This window comes from Puma concolor, chromosome D3 (assembly GCF_028749965.1).
Source record: "Puma concolor isolate L17-30 chromosome D3, mPumCon1.1.hap2, whole genome shotgun sequence".
Lineage (NCBI taxonomy): Eukaryota > Metazoa > Chordata > Mammalia > Carnivora > Felidae > Puma > Puma concolor.
The window spans coordinates 9,595,115-9,613,331 of NC_141678.1; the positions used below are offsets into that span (position 1 = coordinate 9,595,115).

Genomic DNA, 18,217 nt, shown 5'->3' on the forward strand with positions numbered 1-18,217 from the left:
AGCTGAAATCAAGAGTTGGCCGCTTAACCAACTGAGCCACCCAGGCACCCTGGATATCCTGTATTTTATCTGGCAGCCCTACTCACCAGTAAAAGGGCAAGTGGGCAAAGAACAACCCTTGTTGCCCATATTGATCCATTGTTTCAAGATGGAAAGAGCATTGGAGAAGTTGGATGCTAATTTATCAGCGACCTCGGGCAAGTCACATTACCTCCTCATAGTTTTCTCAATAGTAAAGGTTTGGTGTGAAAAAAAAAAAAAAAAAAGGCTTGTGCTGCCTCCCTCACAGGGCTGATCTGAAAAGCAAATGAGGTGGCAGCTGTCTCGGTGCTTTGAATGAAGATAAAGCCTTAGGCAAATGAAGTAGTGGGCAGTGTAACATCCTGTCCTAGAGCGAGAACAGCTTATGGAAGAGCCTCTCCCATGTGCTGTCTGAATGGATCCTGTGCCTTTTATTTTATTTTATTTTATTTTATTTTATTTTATTTTATTTTATTTTATTTTATATTATTTTATTTTATTTTATTTTATTTTATTTTATTTTATTTTTAAACGTTTATTTTTGAGAGAGTGCAGGCAGGGGAGGGGCAGAGAGAGGGGGACAGAGGATCCATCTGCTCAACCAACTGAGCCACCCAGGTGCCCCCTGTGCCTTTAAAGTAGACTATTTTGACGTTTTTTCCACTGACCTCTTAGCATCAAGAGACAAAGCAGAAATCTGATGTGATTTCATGTGATCTAAGGGCCAGCATCCCAGGCCACTGGCTATGTTTTGAGTCTGAAAGCATAAAGCAGTTTCGTCATGCTTCAGGTTCACTGATCCAGCTACAGGCGCACTAGATTCTTCTTTTCAAAAAAACCCTGCAATTTCTCTGGTTATGTCAGGAATCCAGCTGCTTGGCAGGGCATTGGCTATAAATAGATAGTACCATTTGTGTAAAGAGCGGTATATTTGAATTAATTTACATATTCAAATACATTTAAATATTTGCTGGCACAAGTGAATATCTCCAAAAGAATACCTAAGAAGCTGGTCACGTGGGTTGCCTTGGGGGAGGAAAAGAGCTGAATGGCTGGGCGGAGGGGTGGGGAAAAAGATTACTGTTTGCCCTTTTGTCCAAGCCATGTGAATGTGTTATCTATTCAAAAGAACACATTTAAATTTGTAAAAACACAAAAGAAAGACTGAGAGAGCACACAAACAGGATTTCTAATCAAGAGAGACTTTTGACAAAGATCCTTCAGGTGCAGTCCAATTACCACAAAGAACCTTTTCACCACCCAGGACCTGCAGGGAGCACATAATCCTCCTTCCTTATCCCAGGGGGGCAGTCTGCTTCAGGAAGGATGTTTCAGCGCTTTGGCAGGCCTGAGAGAGACCAGCGGCCAGCAGAGCCAGAGACACAGGGGCAGCTGCATCTGCTTCCCGTGAAAATGGAACGTGTGCAGCACTGGACTGGTGTGTGTGAGGGGCGGGAGGTCCCAAATCCACATCGGAGGTTTTCCTGAAGGGCTCCTTTCACAAAGGCTCAGCCCCTGTGAGTTTTGTATTTGACTTCTTAGCATGATAATTTTCAAACTTACAGAAACATGAAATAGTACAATGAATAACTACACATGCCCGCTACTGATTTTAACAATGCTGAACTTTTGCCATATTCACTTTTCTCTTTCCTTCTCCCGCTTCTTCTGTTTGTCTCTCTCCCTATATATAAATATATTTAACTGGGGCGCCTGGGTGGCGCAGTCGGTTAAGCGTCCGACTTCAGCCAGGTCACGATCTCGCGGTCCGTGAGTTCGAGCCCCGCGTCAGGCTCTGGGCTGATGGCTCAGAGCCTGGAGCCTGTTTCCGATTCTGTGTCTCCCTCTCTCTCTGCCCCTCCCCCGTTCATGCTCTGTCTCTCTCTGTCCCCAAAATAAATAAACGTTGAAAAAAAAAAATTAAAAAAATAAATAAATAAATAAATATATTTAACAAAGTTGTAGAAACCCCAACACTTAACTCCTAAATACTTTATGCATTTCCTTAAAAATAAGGGCATTCTCCGATACCATTATCACATCCAAGAAAATTAAAAATTTTCCCAGAATATCTAAAACCCAATCCATATTCAGATAGACTTCATCAGTTATCCCCTTATATCTTTTATAAATGAGTCCCCCTCCCCCATATCAGGATCTGATCAAGGAATCTAGAACAGCACCCCCACCCCCCACCTGTTTTTTTGACACCAAGTCAGGGAGCGCTTGGGTGGCTCAGTTGGTTAAGCATCCAACTCTTAATTTTGGCTCAGGTCACGATCCCATAGTTGTGAGATCAAGCCTGGAGCTTGCTTAAAATATTCTCTCTCTCTCTCTCTCTCTCTCTCTCTCTCTCTCTGTCTCTGTCTCTCAAGGAAAAAAAAAAAAAGACCAAGTCAGTTGTCTTATATATTTGTCTTGATTATTTCCTTATGGTTTACTTTACTCTATTTCCTATAATTCTGAAAACTAGAAGTTAGTTCTAAAGGCTTGATTTGTTTTGGATTAAATTCCTGTGGATTTTGATCTCCACCTCTCATGACCCAACTAGATTTTCCAAAGGGCTCATGTCTGGATGCCCCAACTGTGAGTGGACTGCACAGAAGGAGCTTGACGTCTCTATCCTTATCTTCAAACCCTTCAGCCTCTGGGGACCATTGCTCTTTCAGATGAGGGATGAGGACTTGGCTTAGATCCAGGGACCTGACACATTTATTAATTTTTAGTTATATTAATAGTGACAATTAATAATGATCAATTGACAATAACCGGGACAATGATGCCACCATTCATGGAGCAGCCTTCTGTGCAGCTAAGTATCTGGCATGTTCTGTATGGATTTCTGTTAGCCTTCACAACAGTCTTGTGGAATTTAGGTGTCAATATATTCCTATAGAAGAAGCAAATGAGGCTCAGAGAAGTTAAATCAATTGAAGACCTTGACTGTGAGCTGAGTTGACTCCAGAACTCCTTCCAGTGTCCTGGTCCCAGATATAACTTGCAAGTTCCTCAAGTTTGGTATCTCTTGGGTTTCTTAGCAAACAACTGAATAATGATAGCAAATACTCATGTAGTAGTATTACATGCCAGGAACATTTCCAGGGGCCTTTACACATTTTATCCTCCCAACAACTCTCTGAGGAACATCTCACTGACGAGGAAAAACTGAGGCACAGAGAGGTTAAGTCACCTGTCTGAGATCAGAAAGATAGAGAATGGCAGAGCTGGGAACCATACCGAGGCAGCCCAGCCCCAGACTCCATGCTTTTAGCCAACCACTGTTGTTTAGCCAACAAGGGATTTTTTAAAGGCTGTTAGGAAGCTTGAAGGATGTCTGAGAGGGCCAGGGATCAGGCTTGCAGGCCATGTGGCTGGAAACAGTACCCAGATCACACTGAAATCCAGCCACGGCGGCAGGAGCATCACATGAGAAACTCCTAGGTCATCAGAAGGTGATACCACATGGCACAAAAACAGACACTCAGATCAATGGAACAGAATAGAGAACCCAGAAATGGACCCACAAACGTATGGCCAACTAATCTCTGACAAGGCAGGAAAGAATATCCAATGGAAAAAAGACAGTCTCTTGAGCAAGTGGTGCTGGGAAAACTGGACAGCAGAAGAATGAACCTGGGCCACTTTCTTACACCATACACAAAAATAAACTCACAATGGATGAAAGACTTCAATGTAAGACAGGAAGCCATCAAAATCCTCGAGGAGAAAGCAGGCAAAAATCTCTTTAACCTCAGCTGCAGCAACTTCTTACTCAACACGTCTCCAGAGGCAACGGAAACAAAAACAAAAATGAACTATTGGGACTTCATCAAAATAAAAAGCTTCTGCACAGCGAAGGAAACAATCAGCAAAACTAAAAGGCAACTAATGGAATGGGAGGAGATATATCAGATAAGGGGTTAGGATCTAAAATCTATAGAGAACTTATCAAACTCAACACCGAAAAAACAAGTAAACCAAAGGGCTCATGTGAAGAAATGGGCAAAAGACATGAATGGACACTTCTCCAAAGAAGACATCCAGATGACCAACCGACACATGAAAAAATGCTCAACACCACTCATCATCAGGGAAATACACATCAAAACCACACTGAGATACCACCTCACACCTGTCAGAATGGCTGACATTAACAACTCAGGCAATGATAGATGTTGGCGAGGATGCGGAGAAAAAAGGTTCTGTTTTGCACTGCTGGTGGGAGTGCAAACTGATGCGGCCACTCCAGAAAATAATATGGAGGTTCCTCCAAAAGTTAAAAATAGAACTATCCTATGACCCAGCAATTGCACTACTAGGTATTTATCCAAGGAATACAGGTGGGCTGTTTCAAAGGGACACATGCACCCCAATGTTTATAGCGGCTCTATTGACAATAGCCAAAGTATGGAAAGAGCCCAAATGTCCATTGATAGATAAATGGATAAAGAAGATGTGCTGTGTGTGTGTGTGTGTGTGTGTGTGTGTATATATATATATATATATATATATATATATATATATATGATGCAGTGATGCAGTATTACTCGGCAATCAAAAAGAATGAAATCTTGCCATTTGCAACTGTGTGGATGGAACTGGAGGGTATTACGCTAAGTGAAATTAGCCAGTCAGAGAAAGACAAATATCATATGACTTCACTCATTGGAGGACTTTAAGAGACAAAACAGATGAACATAAAGGAAGGGAAGCAAACATAATATAAAAACAGGGAAGGAGACAAAACATGAGAGACTCTTAAACATAGAGAACAAACAGAGGGGGAGGAGGGGTTGCTGGAGGGGTTGTGAGAGGGGGGATGGGCTAACTGGGTAAGGGGCTTAAGGGATCTACTCCTGAAATCATTGTTGCACCATATGCTCACTAACTTGGATGTAAATTATTAAAAAAAAAAAAAAAAGTAAAGATTAATAAAAGAAAATAAAATTTAAAAAAAAGAAGATGATACCACAGAGCATTAACAAGGCTTTCACTGTTTTGGTTACCTTGTGGAACTTTTGGAGGATGTTAGAGTGGCATGCCATGTTCTCATTCTCTTTCCCTCAGGGGACTATATTTCACATCAGGTGCAAACCTGGATTAAGCACTATCGAGCCTCAGAAACCAGCAGCATCCCGGCGATGGAGAGGCTCATCCAATGGCTGCCGCACCATCTTCCCAGGCAACAGAAGACCACACTGGTGCATGGGGACTTCAGGTAGGCATGGCTGTGAGGAGGAGTGAATACCTAGACGTGGAAAATGATGGGCAGGGCCCTTGAAGTGGAAATCAAACAGCTAGTCCGAACCCAATTTACAGTTGAGAATTACTTCTTCACAGAGGATCTCCTTGTGCGTGCCCTTTTAAGGCATGGTTTCTCCACCTCGGCCTCTTGACATTTGGGGCCAGAAAATTCGTTATGATGGGGGGTTGTCCTGTGCAACAGTGGGAGTTATTACAGCTCCTAGGTTTGAAAGTGCAAGTGTGTGCTCCAGTTATTACGAGTGCATAAAAGATTCCTCCCAGACCGCATGGCTGTAAACAAAGATGGCAGTTACTTTGCTCACGAAATCTGCTGTCTGGGGACAGGATAGCTGGTTTCAACTGGGGAGGCTGTCAGGCTGGGGGCTGGACTCTCCTGAAGGCTCACTCACATGCCTGGCACTGGGGCACAGAAGACTGAGCTGGGCTCCCTGGGCCTCTCTTTGGTCTCCCACGTGGTCCCTCCAGCATAGCAGCTTCTGGGCAGCTGGACTCCTTACCTAAGTGGCTCAGGGCTGCAAACGTGTGTGTTCCAAGAGAGAGGGCTGACTGGGAGGGAGCTGGTCACCTTTTCTGAGCTGGGCTCTAGAGTCTCTTAGCATCACTTCCACCTGCATTATATTTGTCAGAAGCCAGTTGCCTCAAGCAGCAAAGAATTAGACTCTTCCTTTTGTGTAAGAAGTGTCAGAATGTACAGACCTGTTTTAAATCCATCAGAGGGAAGGAGGAAGTACGAGAACCCAGAGAGGTCACTCTGTGGAGAGGGCTCCTGGACCACAGCTCGTATGGCCCTTGGGAGAGGAATATAGCGTCCCTCACCTATCTGCCTCCTTCTCGTCTCCTGCTGATGTCCTCATTGGCTGAGCCCACCTGAGCCATAGGGCAAGGGAGCCAGTGGACGTGGGCACTGAGGGGTTCATAGGGTGGGGAGTGCATTTGCAGGGGCAAATGGAAGACACCCAGCACAGAACACACCCCTAGCACTCAGTTTCCTTAGAGCTGTCTTTCCATTCCTTTTGTGGCTTATTCAGGCTGGACAACCTGCTGTTCCATCCAGAAAAGGCCGAGGTGCTTGCCGTCCTTGACTGGGAACTCTCTACCTTAGGCGACCCCCTTGTGGACGTGGCCTCCAGCTGCCTGGCTCACTACTTGCCATCCAGTTTTCCCGGGTCCCTGCTGCGAGGTAGGAACAGCTGAAGGAGAAGAGGGAACAGGGCAGCTCCATTCTCAAAGCACCTGAGGCACAGAAGTAACCGTGATCGGTTGGTGCATGAAATTGAGGTCCTGGTGGTTTGGCTGGAAAATGCATTCCTGCCAGTGGAGGGAAATATGTGTAGATGTATTTTAAGCGAGAAGGATGTGTGCATAGGCCCCTCCTATGTTTTTACTCAACTAATTTCTATCTAATTTTCTAAATAAAAAATACAAATTTATTTTAAAATGTTAGAGCCAACACAATAGCCAAAGTATGGAAAGAGCCCAAATGTCCATCGATGGAGGAATGGATAAAGAAGATGTGGTATATCTATACAATGGAGTATTACTCGGCAATCAAAAAGAATGAAATGTTGCATTTGCAACTATGTGGATAGAACTGGAGGCTATTATGCTAAGTGAAATTAGTCAGTCAGAGAAAGACAAAAATCATATGACTTCACTCATATGAGGACTTTAAGAGACAAAACAGATGAACATAAGGGAAGGGAAACAAAAATCATATAAAAACAGGGAGGGGGACAAAACAGAAGAGACTCTTAAATATAGAGAACAAACCGAGGGTTACTGGAGGGGCTGTGGGAGGGGGGATGGGCTAAATGGGGAAGGGGCACTAAGGAATCTACTCCTGAAATCATTGTTGCACTATATACTAACTAATTTGGATGTCAATTTAAAAAAATAAAAAATTAAAATAAAATGTTAGAGCCAACAAATAACAAAAGGAAAAGTTAAAATCATCAATAGTCCCAGAGATGAGCACTGCCAGCATTTTCATCTTTTGGTGTGTGTACATACATTTGTTTAAATGAAAATGTAATTCTAAGATTTTATGGCCTGTTTTTTTTTTTTTAATTAATTACATGTTTTTATGCCATTAAGTATTTCTTCTACAGAATCATTTTTTAAATTTTTTTTTCAACGTTTATTTATTTTTGGGACAGAGAGAGACAGAGCATGAACGGGCGAGGGGCAGAGAGAGAGGGAGACACAGAATCGGAAACAGGCTCCAGGCTCTGAGCCATCAGCCCAGAGCCCGACGCGGGGCTCGAACTCACGGACCGCGAGATCGTGACCTGGCTGAAGTCGGACGCTTAACCGACTGCACCACCCAGGCGCCCCTACAGAATCATTTTTAATGATGAAATAGGATTTTTTTGAATAGAATTAATTTAATCAAGACATTTGACAAATGTCTTAAGACAAATATCTCAGTATCTCATTTGGATATTTAATTTTGTTTTCAATTTTTCTTTTATACTACCTCCCCCCAACCCTCACAAAAAAAGGCAGTGAACATCTTTGTAGGAGTATCTTTGCCTATATTATAAGGTATACTCCGAACAAAGTCACAGGAACAAAATATATTACATGCTTCTAAGCCATGAAAATGTTACCAGTGAAGGAAATCAGTACACATTTCTGATTTGTTGTAATTATTTTTTTTTAAATTTGGCAGGATCTTTCTTTCAATACCATTTTTTATCAAATGGCAGATGGAAAATCATACGCATCCACCCTGAACTGTGGCCCAGGTGGAAGTGGAGGCCCCTCATTCCCTCCACTACTGCCAATTTAGTCTGAAACTTTTAAGGGCCAATTTGTGAATAGCTTCGTGCCAGGATCCCAGCCATGTGGGGGCGGAAGAGCTGTTGAAATAAGGAGCTGACCCTGTGAATTAGTTGTAAAACTCGTTTCCAAGGCAGGAAGTGATTTTCATAATTCAGATACCTGCGGCCACAAGGGAGTGTGTGGTCACTGCCCAGACATGGCTCTGTCTGTCGCCTCAGGTTTCAGTGACTGTGATTTCACTCAGCTGGGAATCCCTACTGCAGAGGAGTATTTCAGGATGTACTGTCTTCACTCGGGGATCCCTCCTACTGAGAACTGGAACTTCTACATGGCCTTCTGCTTTTTCCGCATGGCCGCGATCCTGCAGGGAGTCTACAAGCACTCGCTCACAGGTAACGGGTGGCTCAGGAGAGCCTGCCTGAGGGTCTGAGTCCCAACCACTCAGCTTCTCCCCCTAGAAACCCTCCTGTGACCAATTTGGCCAGAATTCTACAATATTCAGTTAACTCAACCATCTGTCATTAATAGCATATACATATATATGTATTCTTAAATTTTTTTTAACGTTTATTTTTGAGAGAGACAGACAGAGTGCAAGCAGGGGAGGGGCAGAGAGAGAGAGAGGGAGACAGAATCCGAAGCAGGCTGCAGGCTCTGAGCTGTCAGCACAGAGCTGGACATGGCGCTCGAGCTCACGGACCACAATATCATGACCAGAGCTGAAGTTGAATGCTTAACCGACCGAGCCACCCAGGCTCCCCTATATGTATTCTTTAAAATATTTAAACTTAAAAAAATTTTTTTAATGTTTATTTTGAGAGAGAGTGTGCACATGTGCAGGCGCGAGGGGCAGAGGGGGAGAGAGAGAAAGAGAGACAGAGAGACAGAGACAGAAAATCCCAAGCAGGCTCCACACTGCCAGCACACAGCCCAATGTGGGGCTCCAACTCACGAACCGTGAGGCCATGACCTGAGCCAAAATCAAGAATCGGACGCTTAACCAACTGAGCCACACCCAGGTGCCCCAAACTTTAAAAAATTATTAACATAACATACAATTTTTTAAGAAAAAACTTACATGATAAGAATTCAGTCATAATACAAAATTATTTTCCTTTTTTCTCAGTACCGTTTCTTAAACATAAACGCCACCCTTAAAAGTTTCATGGGTCCCCCAATTTGTTCTGTGTATCTATCTTCTCTCTTTCTCCAAGTTTCATAAAAATGTGATCATCCTACATGTATTTTTAGTACCTTCATTTTTAATTTTTTATGCTTAAGAATTCCTATGAAATATTTATATGTGTGTATATGTAGGATATGATATGTGTGTATATATAGCATATATACATATATATATAATTATTATAGATATATACTTTACAACAACATAAGGTACATTCCTTGCTTTTATTTTCACTTATTTTAATTTTCACAATATTTCATAGAGATCTTCCCATATGAATATGTACAGATATACATCATTGTTTTTGATTTCTATAGTATGTCCCATTGTATGGATATAGTGTAATTTATTTAACCCATTCTCTTATCAATATATCTTTGGATTATTTGCACATTTTAGCAAACACAGATAGTGGTTGGTGAACACCCTCTTCTGCACATGCGTGAATAAACCCAAAGGATAAATTCCCAGAATTAGAATTGCTAAGTTAAAGTATGTGCATTTTAATTTTTTGTACATGTTGCCAAATCCCAGTAAGAGGATTGCTGAAGGAAGAAAAAAGATTATGTGTCTTCTTTGATGGTGCTCTTACATACATTGGAAAATGCTTTACTGAACTAGCTTGGAGTTCTAGATTATATCTTGTGTGTCTGAGCTTCTGGGAAGAAAAGTTCATCATTGCTACTCAGAACTGACGGTTGAATTGAATGTGTATATAAATGTACCATCTATCTATCTATCTATCTATCTATCTATCTATCTATCTATCTATGTAAACACTCTAGTATTAATTTTAGATCTTGCGGGATAGTAAATGAAATCATCTATATCCTAAATTATTTAAGATGATAGAAAAGCAGGTTATAGTTTGTTTCCTATGTAGAAAGGAACAGCAGAAAGCAGACAGAACCCGCCAAAAAGTCCTAGAAATAGTGACTAACCCAGTAGCATTCTGTACTCCCAGTTTTCGCCATGTCATCATCTCTAAATTCCATTCCCACCGGAAGGAGCTAGGACCGTGTTCAGGTCTAGGGCAGGCAATCTACAGATGAACCTGGAACACCTTGTCATATAGTAGGCTGTTGAAGACTACTCGGGTCATATCTAAAGGACTCAGGAGCCAGCTCTCATGGGCTCCTAGTTGCTAATGACAGGACACTTTGAGCACCAGTAAGGATGAACTGAAATGGATGGGGAACACATCAAGTATGTTTAAATCCATGAGTAAAGAGTGACACTAAACCAGAGTCAAAGTCTCACTCACAAATTATGTGTCAGGCTAACAAAATAACTGAGGGAAAGTTTCTCTCTAGGGAAGTAGCTCAGACAGAATGACAGAATTAGCGTATCACCAGTCTTCCACCCCTCTACATTAATGGGTCCAGAAAATAAGTATCCGTGGTGCTAATGTCAGCAAGAGAGAAACAGCCAGACATTACATACCTCCTGATGCTTCCCCAAAAGTCAGACCTGGATCTGACCGAGCCGTAGTGCTAACTACCAGCTTACAGGAAACAGAGGGTCAGAGGAGCACGTTCAACATCAGCACTGAGGCACAGCCACTCACAACATCCAGATTTGGGGACACTTCAGTTTCTTCAACAAATGAATGTCAGGGGGGAAAAGAAAAGATGAAAAGGGAACCTATAGATTGAAAGGGACTTAAAAGACACATCAGCCAGTTACAGTGTTTGGATCTTATTTAGATCCCTATTTGAAAAAACAAATTATAAAAAAAATTTATGCGATAGTCAGTGAAATTTGAATTCTGACTGGATAGTTAGTGATATTGGAGTCATAGTTATTTTATTTTTATTTTTTTATTTGAGAGAAGAGAACACACATCAGTGGGGGGAGAGGAGCAGAGGTGGAGAGAGAATCTTTTTTTTTAAGTGTGTTTTTTTTTTTCATGTTTATTTATTATTAAGAGAGAGACAGAGCATGAGCAGTGGAGGGGCAGAGAGAGGGGGAGACACAGAATCCGAAGCAGGGTCCAGGCTCTGAGCTGTCAGCACAGAGCCCAACACGGGGCTCTAACTCACAAACTGTGAGATCATGACCCGCGCCAAAGTTGGTTGCCTAACCACTTTGCCTAACCACACCCAGGCGCCCTAAGTGAGTTTATTTTTGAGAGAGAGTGTACACGTGTGCACATGCGTGTGGGGGAGGAGTGAGGGAGAGAGAGAGAGAGAGAGACAATCCCAAGCAGACTCCACACTCAGCAAGAGCTTGATACAGGGCTCGATCCCATGACCCTGGGATCATGACCTGAGCTCAAATCAAGAGTTGGACATTCAACCGGCTGAGCGTCCCAGTTAACTGTTTTTTAAGAGTGATGATGGTACTGTGGGCTTTTAAGTGCTATTAGACATAAATGAAATATTTACAGATGGCATGATCTAATGTTTGGGATTTACTTCAGAAAAATCTAAGGCAGTGAGGATGGGGACGACAGAGAATGAAACAAGATTGGCCATACTTTGATGATTGTTTAAGCTGAGTGGTAGACACTTCCAGATTCCTTAAACCCTTCACTCTATTTTTATATATCTTTGAAAGTTTCCAAAATTAAGACAAAAGTCAAGTAGAGAGAAACCCAGCAGTGGGTTTGCTAGTACAACGGGAACATCTTAGCTTCCAGGTCATCAACATCCTAAGCTTGGCGGCCACCTGTCGTCCTCAGCCAGGTTCCCGTATTCTAATGAGAAAGGCAGTTGGAGGAGGGGAATTGATCGTTCATTCACAAGGATCTGAACCTCTGCCAAGCCAGGTACTAGGAACTAGCAGTACAAAGTCGTGAGCAAAACAATGTTCAGAGAAAAATCGGCACCCAGATGACTTCCAGTTTCACCCGCCCTGATCTGACGATAGGGGTCTCAATAAGCAGGAATTCTCGAAAACCATATTTTTGCTTCCTCCAGAGAGCATTAGTTCTAACCAACCATTTCCCAATTTTTGTTAGGGCTTCGCAATGAAAGCTAACCAGAAATAATTAATCAAGCAGAAGGGCTGTTGGTTCCATCAGGTGACGAACAGGCCTGACTGCCTGTAGACGTTTTCTAGACGACTACTGTGTTCTCACTGGATCCTGTTCCAGTGCCTGGGGATAAGCTGAGTGGACTCGGAATGATCTCTTCTGGAGTCTCGACACCTGTAAACCCCATTGGTATTGCCGCCAATGGGCCTAACAGGAAGCCATTTGACAGTTTCCAAGGTCCTGTGTGCCACTGGCTTGGCTTCACGCTTCCCTCGGCTCGGAGGTGAAACACTCCAGCACACAGGAATACACATGTGCTGTCCTTACACGACCGCGTTCCTCCGATCCTGTTGGCGCTCCTTCCCCTCCCACCCGGGAAGCCAGCCAGACACACAGAGGAAGTGACGTAGTTTTTCTCACATAAAACCGGGAATCCGTTTTTTGAAGAATAGTGTAATAATGTTACACGAGGGGAAGAAGAAACCCAGCTCCACGAATGCAAATATTATTTCTGTCTAAAAGCATTTTCCTGTTTGAAGAAGGGAGGAACTTGGTATTGCCCTGGAAGGTGGGGTTTGGAGAAGGAGCATTTGTTTCAAAGGCATTCTCGGTGGTGTTAGCTCATCACTGGGTGGGGAAGGGGAGAACCATGCCCAGAGCTGGGGGCGGGGGCCTCTGATTTATAGTCGGCATGTGGGTGCTGACATTTAGGTTTCCGGTAGACGGCTGCTGAAATTCTAGAACGGAAGAAGTGCTCGTGACCACAGCTTAGGAGGCTGCAGTCTCCTCTGCTGAGACGACATGTGGGAAAAGACACAGAAGTAATGATAGCTTTAAGTCAGCCCAGGCTCTTATCGGCGACTTTCCAAGAGACAGAGCAGCACTCTGAGAGAGAGATCGACTTAAGGAGAGGAAAATGAAGAGAGCGCTTCGTATTCTCTGCTAGGAAAAGGAAGTCATTATGAAGAGCAGTGAGTTCAAGGGGGTTCTTGCTTGCACGTGGCATGTGCAGTCAGAGTAACGGGCTGGGGAGATGCAGCCACTCATGAGAGAGTGCGCATCTGCCCTCACTGCCCTCACAGTGACTCAGGGAAGGGGGCTGTCTGGTTCCCGACTGCCCCCCTCTCCGCCCCCCCCCCCCCAGGGCCTGGGTCCATGACCGCCCCCGGAAGGTGCTGAGTAAAGACTTGTCTGGCGGCCTGCCTTCTCTGCTATGTAGCACATGGATTTTGGCTCCTGATCTGTAAGAATAGCATAATATCTTTAACACCAAAGCTTCGTGAAAATGGCTCTTTGGGGAAATTGGCTGTGGCAGGGACCAGAAGAAAAATAGGCCTCTGCAAAGATCTATTTATCGATACAAAGAGAATGAGGAAAACACAGTCTTTTTAGAATATGGAAATGCTAAAAATAATCTAGGAGGGTTGGCTGTGAAGAAGCTCACTATAAGGAGACAATATACACGCTTCATGCGGGGATCTCGGATGCAGTTCACTGAATGCAAGAAGCCACAGTGAAAAGACTGCACACCCTATGATGTGTATATTTACGTGACATTCCGGAAAAAGCCAACTAGGGAAACAGAGATTTAAAAGGGGGTGGGGCGCCTGGGTGGCTCAGTCGGTTAAGCGTCTGTCTCTTGATTTTGGCTCAGGTCATGATCCCAGGGTCATGAGATCGAGCCCCTTGTCAGGCTCTGCACTGCACGTGGAGCCTACTTAAGATTCTCTCTCCTTCTTTCTCTGCCTCTCTCTCTCTCTCTCTCTCTCTCTCTCTCTCTAAAAGAAACAGAGATCACTGTTGCCAGGGGCTGGGGCAAAGGGTTGTGTACAAAGGGACACCATGGAAATTTGGGGATGATGGACATATTTTGTATCTTGATGGCAGTGCTGGTTACCTGACTAAACTCACAGAACTATACACTTTTATAAAGAGGGTGTATATACACCGTACTTCAATTTAAAAAAATTTTTACTTTTTAAAAGTCTTGATGCACGTATTAAAAGAAAAAAAAAAAAGCAAGCAGTGAGCGCATAAGTGGAGTGAGTTCTGCAGGGCTGACACTGGCCTTCATCTGTCATCTGCACAGAGTGGTGTCCAGAGATCTGTCGTTAACCTGGTCCCTGGGGACGGTTGTTACTGGTTTTGCAGCAAGAGCAGTCGGTCTAAGATAATGCAGGGCTTTCGATAGCCCCCTGGCGACAGCACAAGTGACTGGGGGTGTCCCTGGCTTCATTTAGTGCCTTGACGGAAAGAAGAGGTAAAGAGCAGGGAGCGGTCCAGATGAGCCTGACTCCTGGCTCCAAGCCCACTGCTGTCAGCTTGTCTACGCTTCCTAAGACCCAGATTCTTTCTGTAACGTGGGGATTAAAAGCATCATAATGCTTCGGGAATTCGATGAGCTATAATAATCCACGCAGAGCGCTTAGCACTGTGTTTGGTATATGGCCAAGTGCTCAGCAAATGGTAGTGGCTGCTGACGGCATTCTTATTAAGGGTTGTTTGGGAGTAATCACTGTTTTTCTTTGCTTCTGCTTAGGGCAAGCAAGCTTTGTGGACACCGAACAAAGTGGAAAACTGCCTGAATTTATGTCTAACCTGGCATGGGATTTTGCCATCAAAGAAGGGTTCCGGGTTTTCAAAGAGATGCCAGCCACGAAACCGTCAATGAGGTCCTATCACACTCAGGCTGGTCACAGTCCCTGCCGAGCACCTCAGGCGTGAGCAGTTATATCCCCTTTACAGAATCTTCCCTGGCTCATGCCTCAAAGGGAACTCTGGTTCTCTCTCCAGAGGGCCTTTCCCCACCAGTCAGGGAGCTGTATCAGTGACTAAAGCCATGACATGTGTACCCCGCTGAGTCAGAGCTTATGGAGTCACCAAGCCTCAGCAGAGGGATGGACCGCTTCCCTGCTGATTGAATATCTCAATGGAAAGCAGCGTATGGAGAGTTGGTAAGATGTCATTAACATGGTGGAACCCCAGCTCATTGACCAGACACGTCTGTTCCCCTCCTTAGCAGTGAAGAGACAAGAGGGCTGTAAAGAATTATCTTTGTTTTTCATCATCATCAGGAAAAGCTAGCTCTAGATTACTTGGTTTCCACTTCATTGCTTTCTCTGTGTGACCGTGTCATGGCCAGATACCTCAGCCCAGGCACAGGAACACCAGGTCTGTGGTTCATGCCCCCAGGACAGGCGGGCTTATTTTGTGCATATGTGAATTATGTAAATTTGAAACACGGTGATATAAAATACATCAGTTAATAAAGCCTCTTATTTTTAAAAGGTTTAATTACTTATTTTCAGAGAGAGAGAGAGAGAGAGAGAGAGAGAGAGAGAAACCTTGCACATACAGGGGAGGGCAAAGAGAGGGAGAGAGAATCACAAGAGTCTCCATGCTCTCAGTGCAGAGCCTGACGTGGGGCTCAATCCCATGAATCGTGAGATCATGACCTGAGCTGAAACCAAGAGTCAGATGCTTAACTGCCTGAGTCACCCAGGTGCCCCAATAAAGTCTCTTTAAAGAACCCATAATGTCAAAAGTAAAGGGCTAAAGTCAACTGTAAACTGTTTCAGCCATTGAACAGAGTGACACTACTTTAGCTGATAATGGAAATACCTGCTTGTTCTTTGTCAGGGTGAGTCTTGGCTTGTGTTAGTTTTTAAGTTATTTGAGATCTTTAGGAGCACACATTTTGCAGCCATCATCTTTTTTTTCTTTTAATTTGTTTTTAACGTTTATTTTTGGAGAGAGAGACAGAGACAGAGTACATTTCCTTTTCCAATGCTTCCGTGCCCTTGATGGAGAGAGAGAGACGGAGAGAGAGAGACGTGCCCTTTTGAGAGAGAGAGACAGAGACAGAGCATGAGCCAGGGAGGGACAGAGAGAGGGAGACACAGAGTCCGAAGTAGGTTCCAGGCTCTGAGATGTCAGCACAGAGCCCAAAAAGGGGCTCAACCATGAGATCATGACCTGAAGTCGGACAATTAACCGACTGAGCCAGCCAGGCGCCCCAACCATCATCTACTTTTTAAGAAAATGGCATTATCACTTTTTTTCTGGTTACAAACCTATTGCAAAACCACCAAAGCTCAAACATGACGAGAGTAAGAAGAGTTCATAACATAGAAAGAGCTCTCTAAAATCCCTTGCCCTCTGAGATCATTGCTGTCAACAGCTCGGCGTATTAGGCTCCCAGCTGCTTTTCTCTATTACATACCAACATAGCATTCCTATGTTGTAATGGGATTGTTGTATACATTTGAATCTCCCACTTGCTTATTTAATTTAATGACATGTCAGTGCCTGGAGATGGACCTTCTAGGGTTTCTGCAGTGTGGGTGTACGTAACTTGTCTGCCCTCCCCCTGGCTGAGGGATCCCATTGGTGTCTCAGTAGGCTAGGTCACTGGATCACTTAAGCAGGGAAGGACATTAGCTAGCTGCTGACATGGATAAGGAGGCTGAAGACCCAGCTTTAGAAGCCAAGGGAAGGCAGGCTGCAGGGGGTGTAGCCAAGGCTGTCATAAAAGCAGCCAGCTGGCTGGGAGATCTCAGGAAGCTTCCTCAGGACCCCGACTCAAAACTTTGAGATGGGAAATTTCAGCTGGCCGGGGAGCAGGGGAGTAGGTCTCATGGCCTCGCCTTTATTGCCTGGAAGCAGGGAGAAGGAGGGCATGTCTGGCCCCCTTTACCTTCTGCAGTAGGAGGCTATCCCTTGATCCCACTAAAATTTATGTAACGAAGGAGTCCTCCAGAATAAGAAGCGGGTTTGGATCCTTTGCAAGCAAGGTGCATTGAATGCTCTCACATACTTCTGTGTACATTTGTTTCTACAACAGGATAAATTCTTTGAAGTAAAAATACTGTCCAAGAATGAGACTATTTAGTGTTTTAATAAACATTGCCAAGGGTTTTTTTTTTCAGATTTAAAAATTTTTAAGTAATCTCTACATCCAACATGGGGCCCAAACTCACCCCGAGATCAAGAGTCACACGCTCCACGACTGAGCTCTCCAGGCACCCCAAATATTGCCAACTTTTGATCACGAAGGTGCTTACTGCTCTAGGCTCCCATCATTAACGTGTGAATTGCCTCTCCCCTCCATGGCTGGCCAGAACATTTCAGGCTCTCACATGTGATGTAAGCCCATCAAGGGCATGGAAGCATTGGAAAAGGAAATGCGCACACAGCAAACACCTCCAGACTCTAAAAGGAATGCTGAGGAAAAACCGAGATTAGGGATCATTTTACTTCCAGTTATACCTGAATGGGAACATCGTGGAGATTGTGGGCAAAGCAGTGAAACTGTAGCTCAAGGCTTTTATCCCAAGTGTGGTTACTCCCGTAAATGGGAAGACATACGTAGCCATTTACGGTGTATTTCACAAATCCTGTGAGGTAAGCATTGTTGACCTCGATTTACAAGTAAGGAAATGGATGTGTCCAGGAACACAGCTAGGAATAACAGCGCCTGGATTCATGTCCAGATCTGCTGGGCTCAAATTCTGTGGGTCCCCCCACACAAACACAGGGAGATGATTAGATCCATTTCCTTATTCTGCCTCTTCAGAACTCCTGTGTTTCTTCTCCTGCCCTATCCTGCTTTATTTGTTCAATAAATCTGCCCTTTTTCTCCTTGGTAATTGCACTCTGAGCTAATCAGCTTAATACAAACAATGAGACGAGTGCAGGTACGGATCCTGGAAGTACGTCATTAGACCAGGCTCCGTATAAATGCAAAAGTCAGGCCAGCTGGTGTCCTCCCAGTGAGAAGAAGTGATGCTGATTATATTCACAATCGCTAACATTTAGTGCAGCCTGTCTGCTTCTGTGTCAGACACTTTGTATTCTACAGGTCATCTCAGATAATCTTTTTTTTTTTTTTTAAGTTTATTTGTTTATTTAGAGCAGGGGCAGACAGAAGGGAGAGAGGGAATCACTGTCCGCTCAGAGCTCGATGCAGGGCTCGAACCCACGAA

General features: G+C 44.0%; 1 protein-coding gene across 2 annotated transcripts in view; it reads left to right on the top strand.

Moving 5' to 3' along the window:
* Positions 1 to 18,217, top strand: part of ACAD10 (acyl-CoA dehydrogenase family member 10) — a 53,900-nt gene that overhangs the window by 28,319 nt on the left and 7,364 nt on the right. Inside the window, exons 10-13 of one of the 2 annotated variants that reach the window (XM_086681700.1) lie at positions 5,089 to 5,239; positions 6,315 to 6,466; positions 8,289 to 8,462; positions 14,773 to 15,520. In XM_086681700.1, coding sequence (XP_086537826.1) covers positions 5,089 to 5,239; positions 6,315 to 6,466; positions 8,289 to 8,462; positions 14,773 to 14,957 — 662 coding nt within the window. In that variant the 3' untranslated portion in view covers positions 14,958 to 15,520. Of the gene's footprint in view, positions 1 to 5,088; positions 5,240 to 6,314; positions 6,467 to 8,288; positions 8,463 to 14,772; positions 15,521 to 18,217 lie in introns of those variants that run through there. The other variant, XM_086681701.1, reaches the window with a different exon arrangement.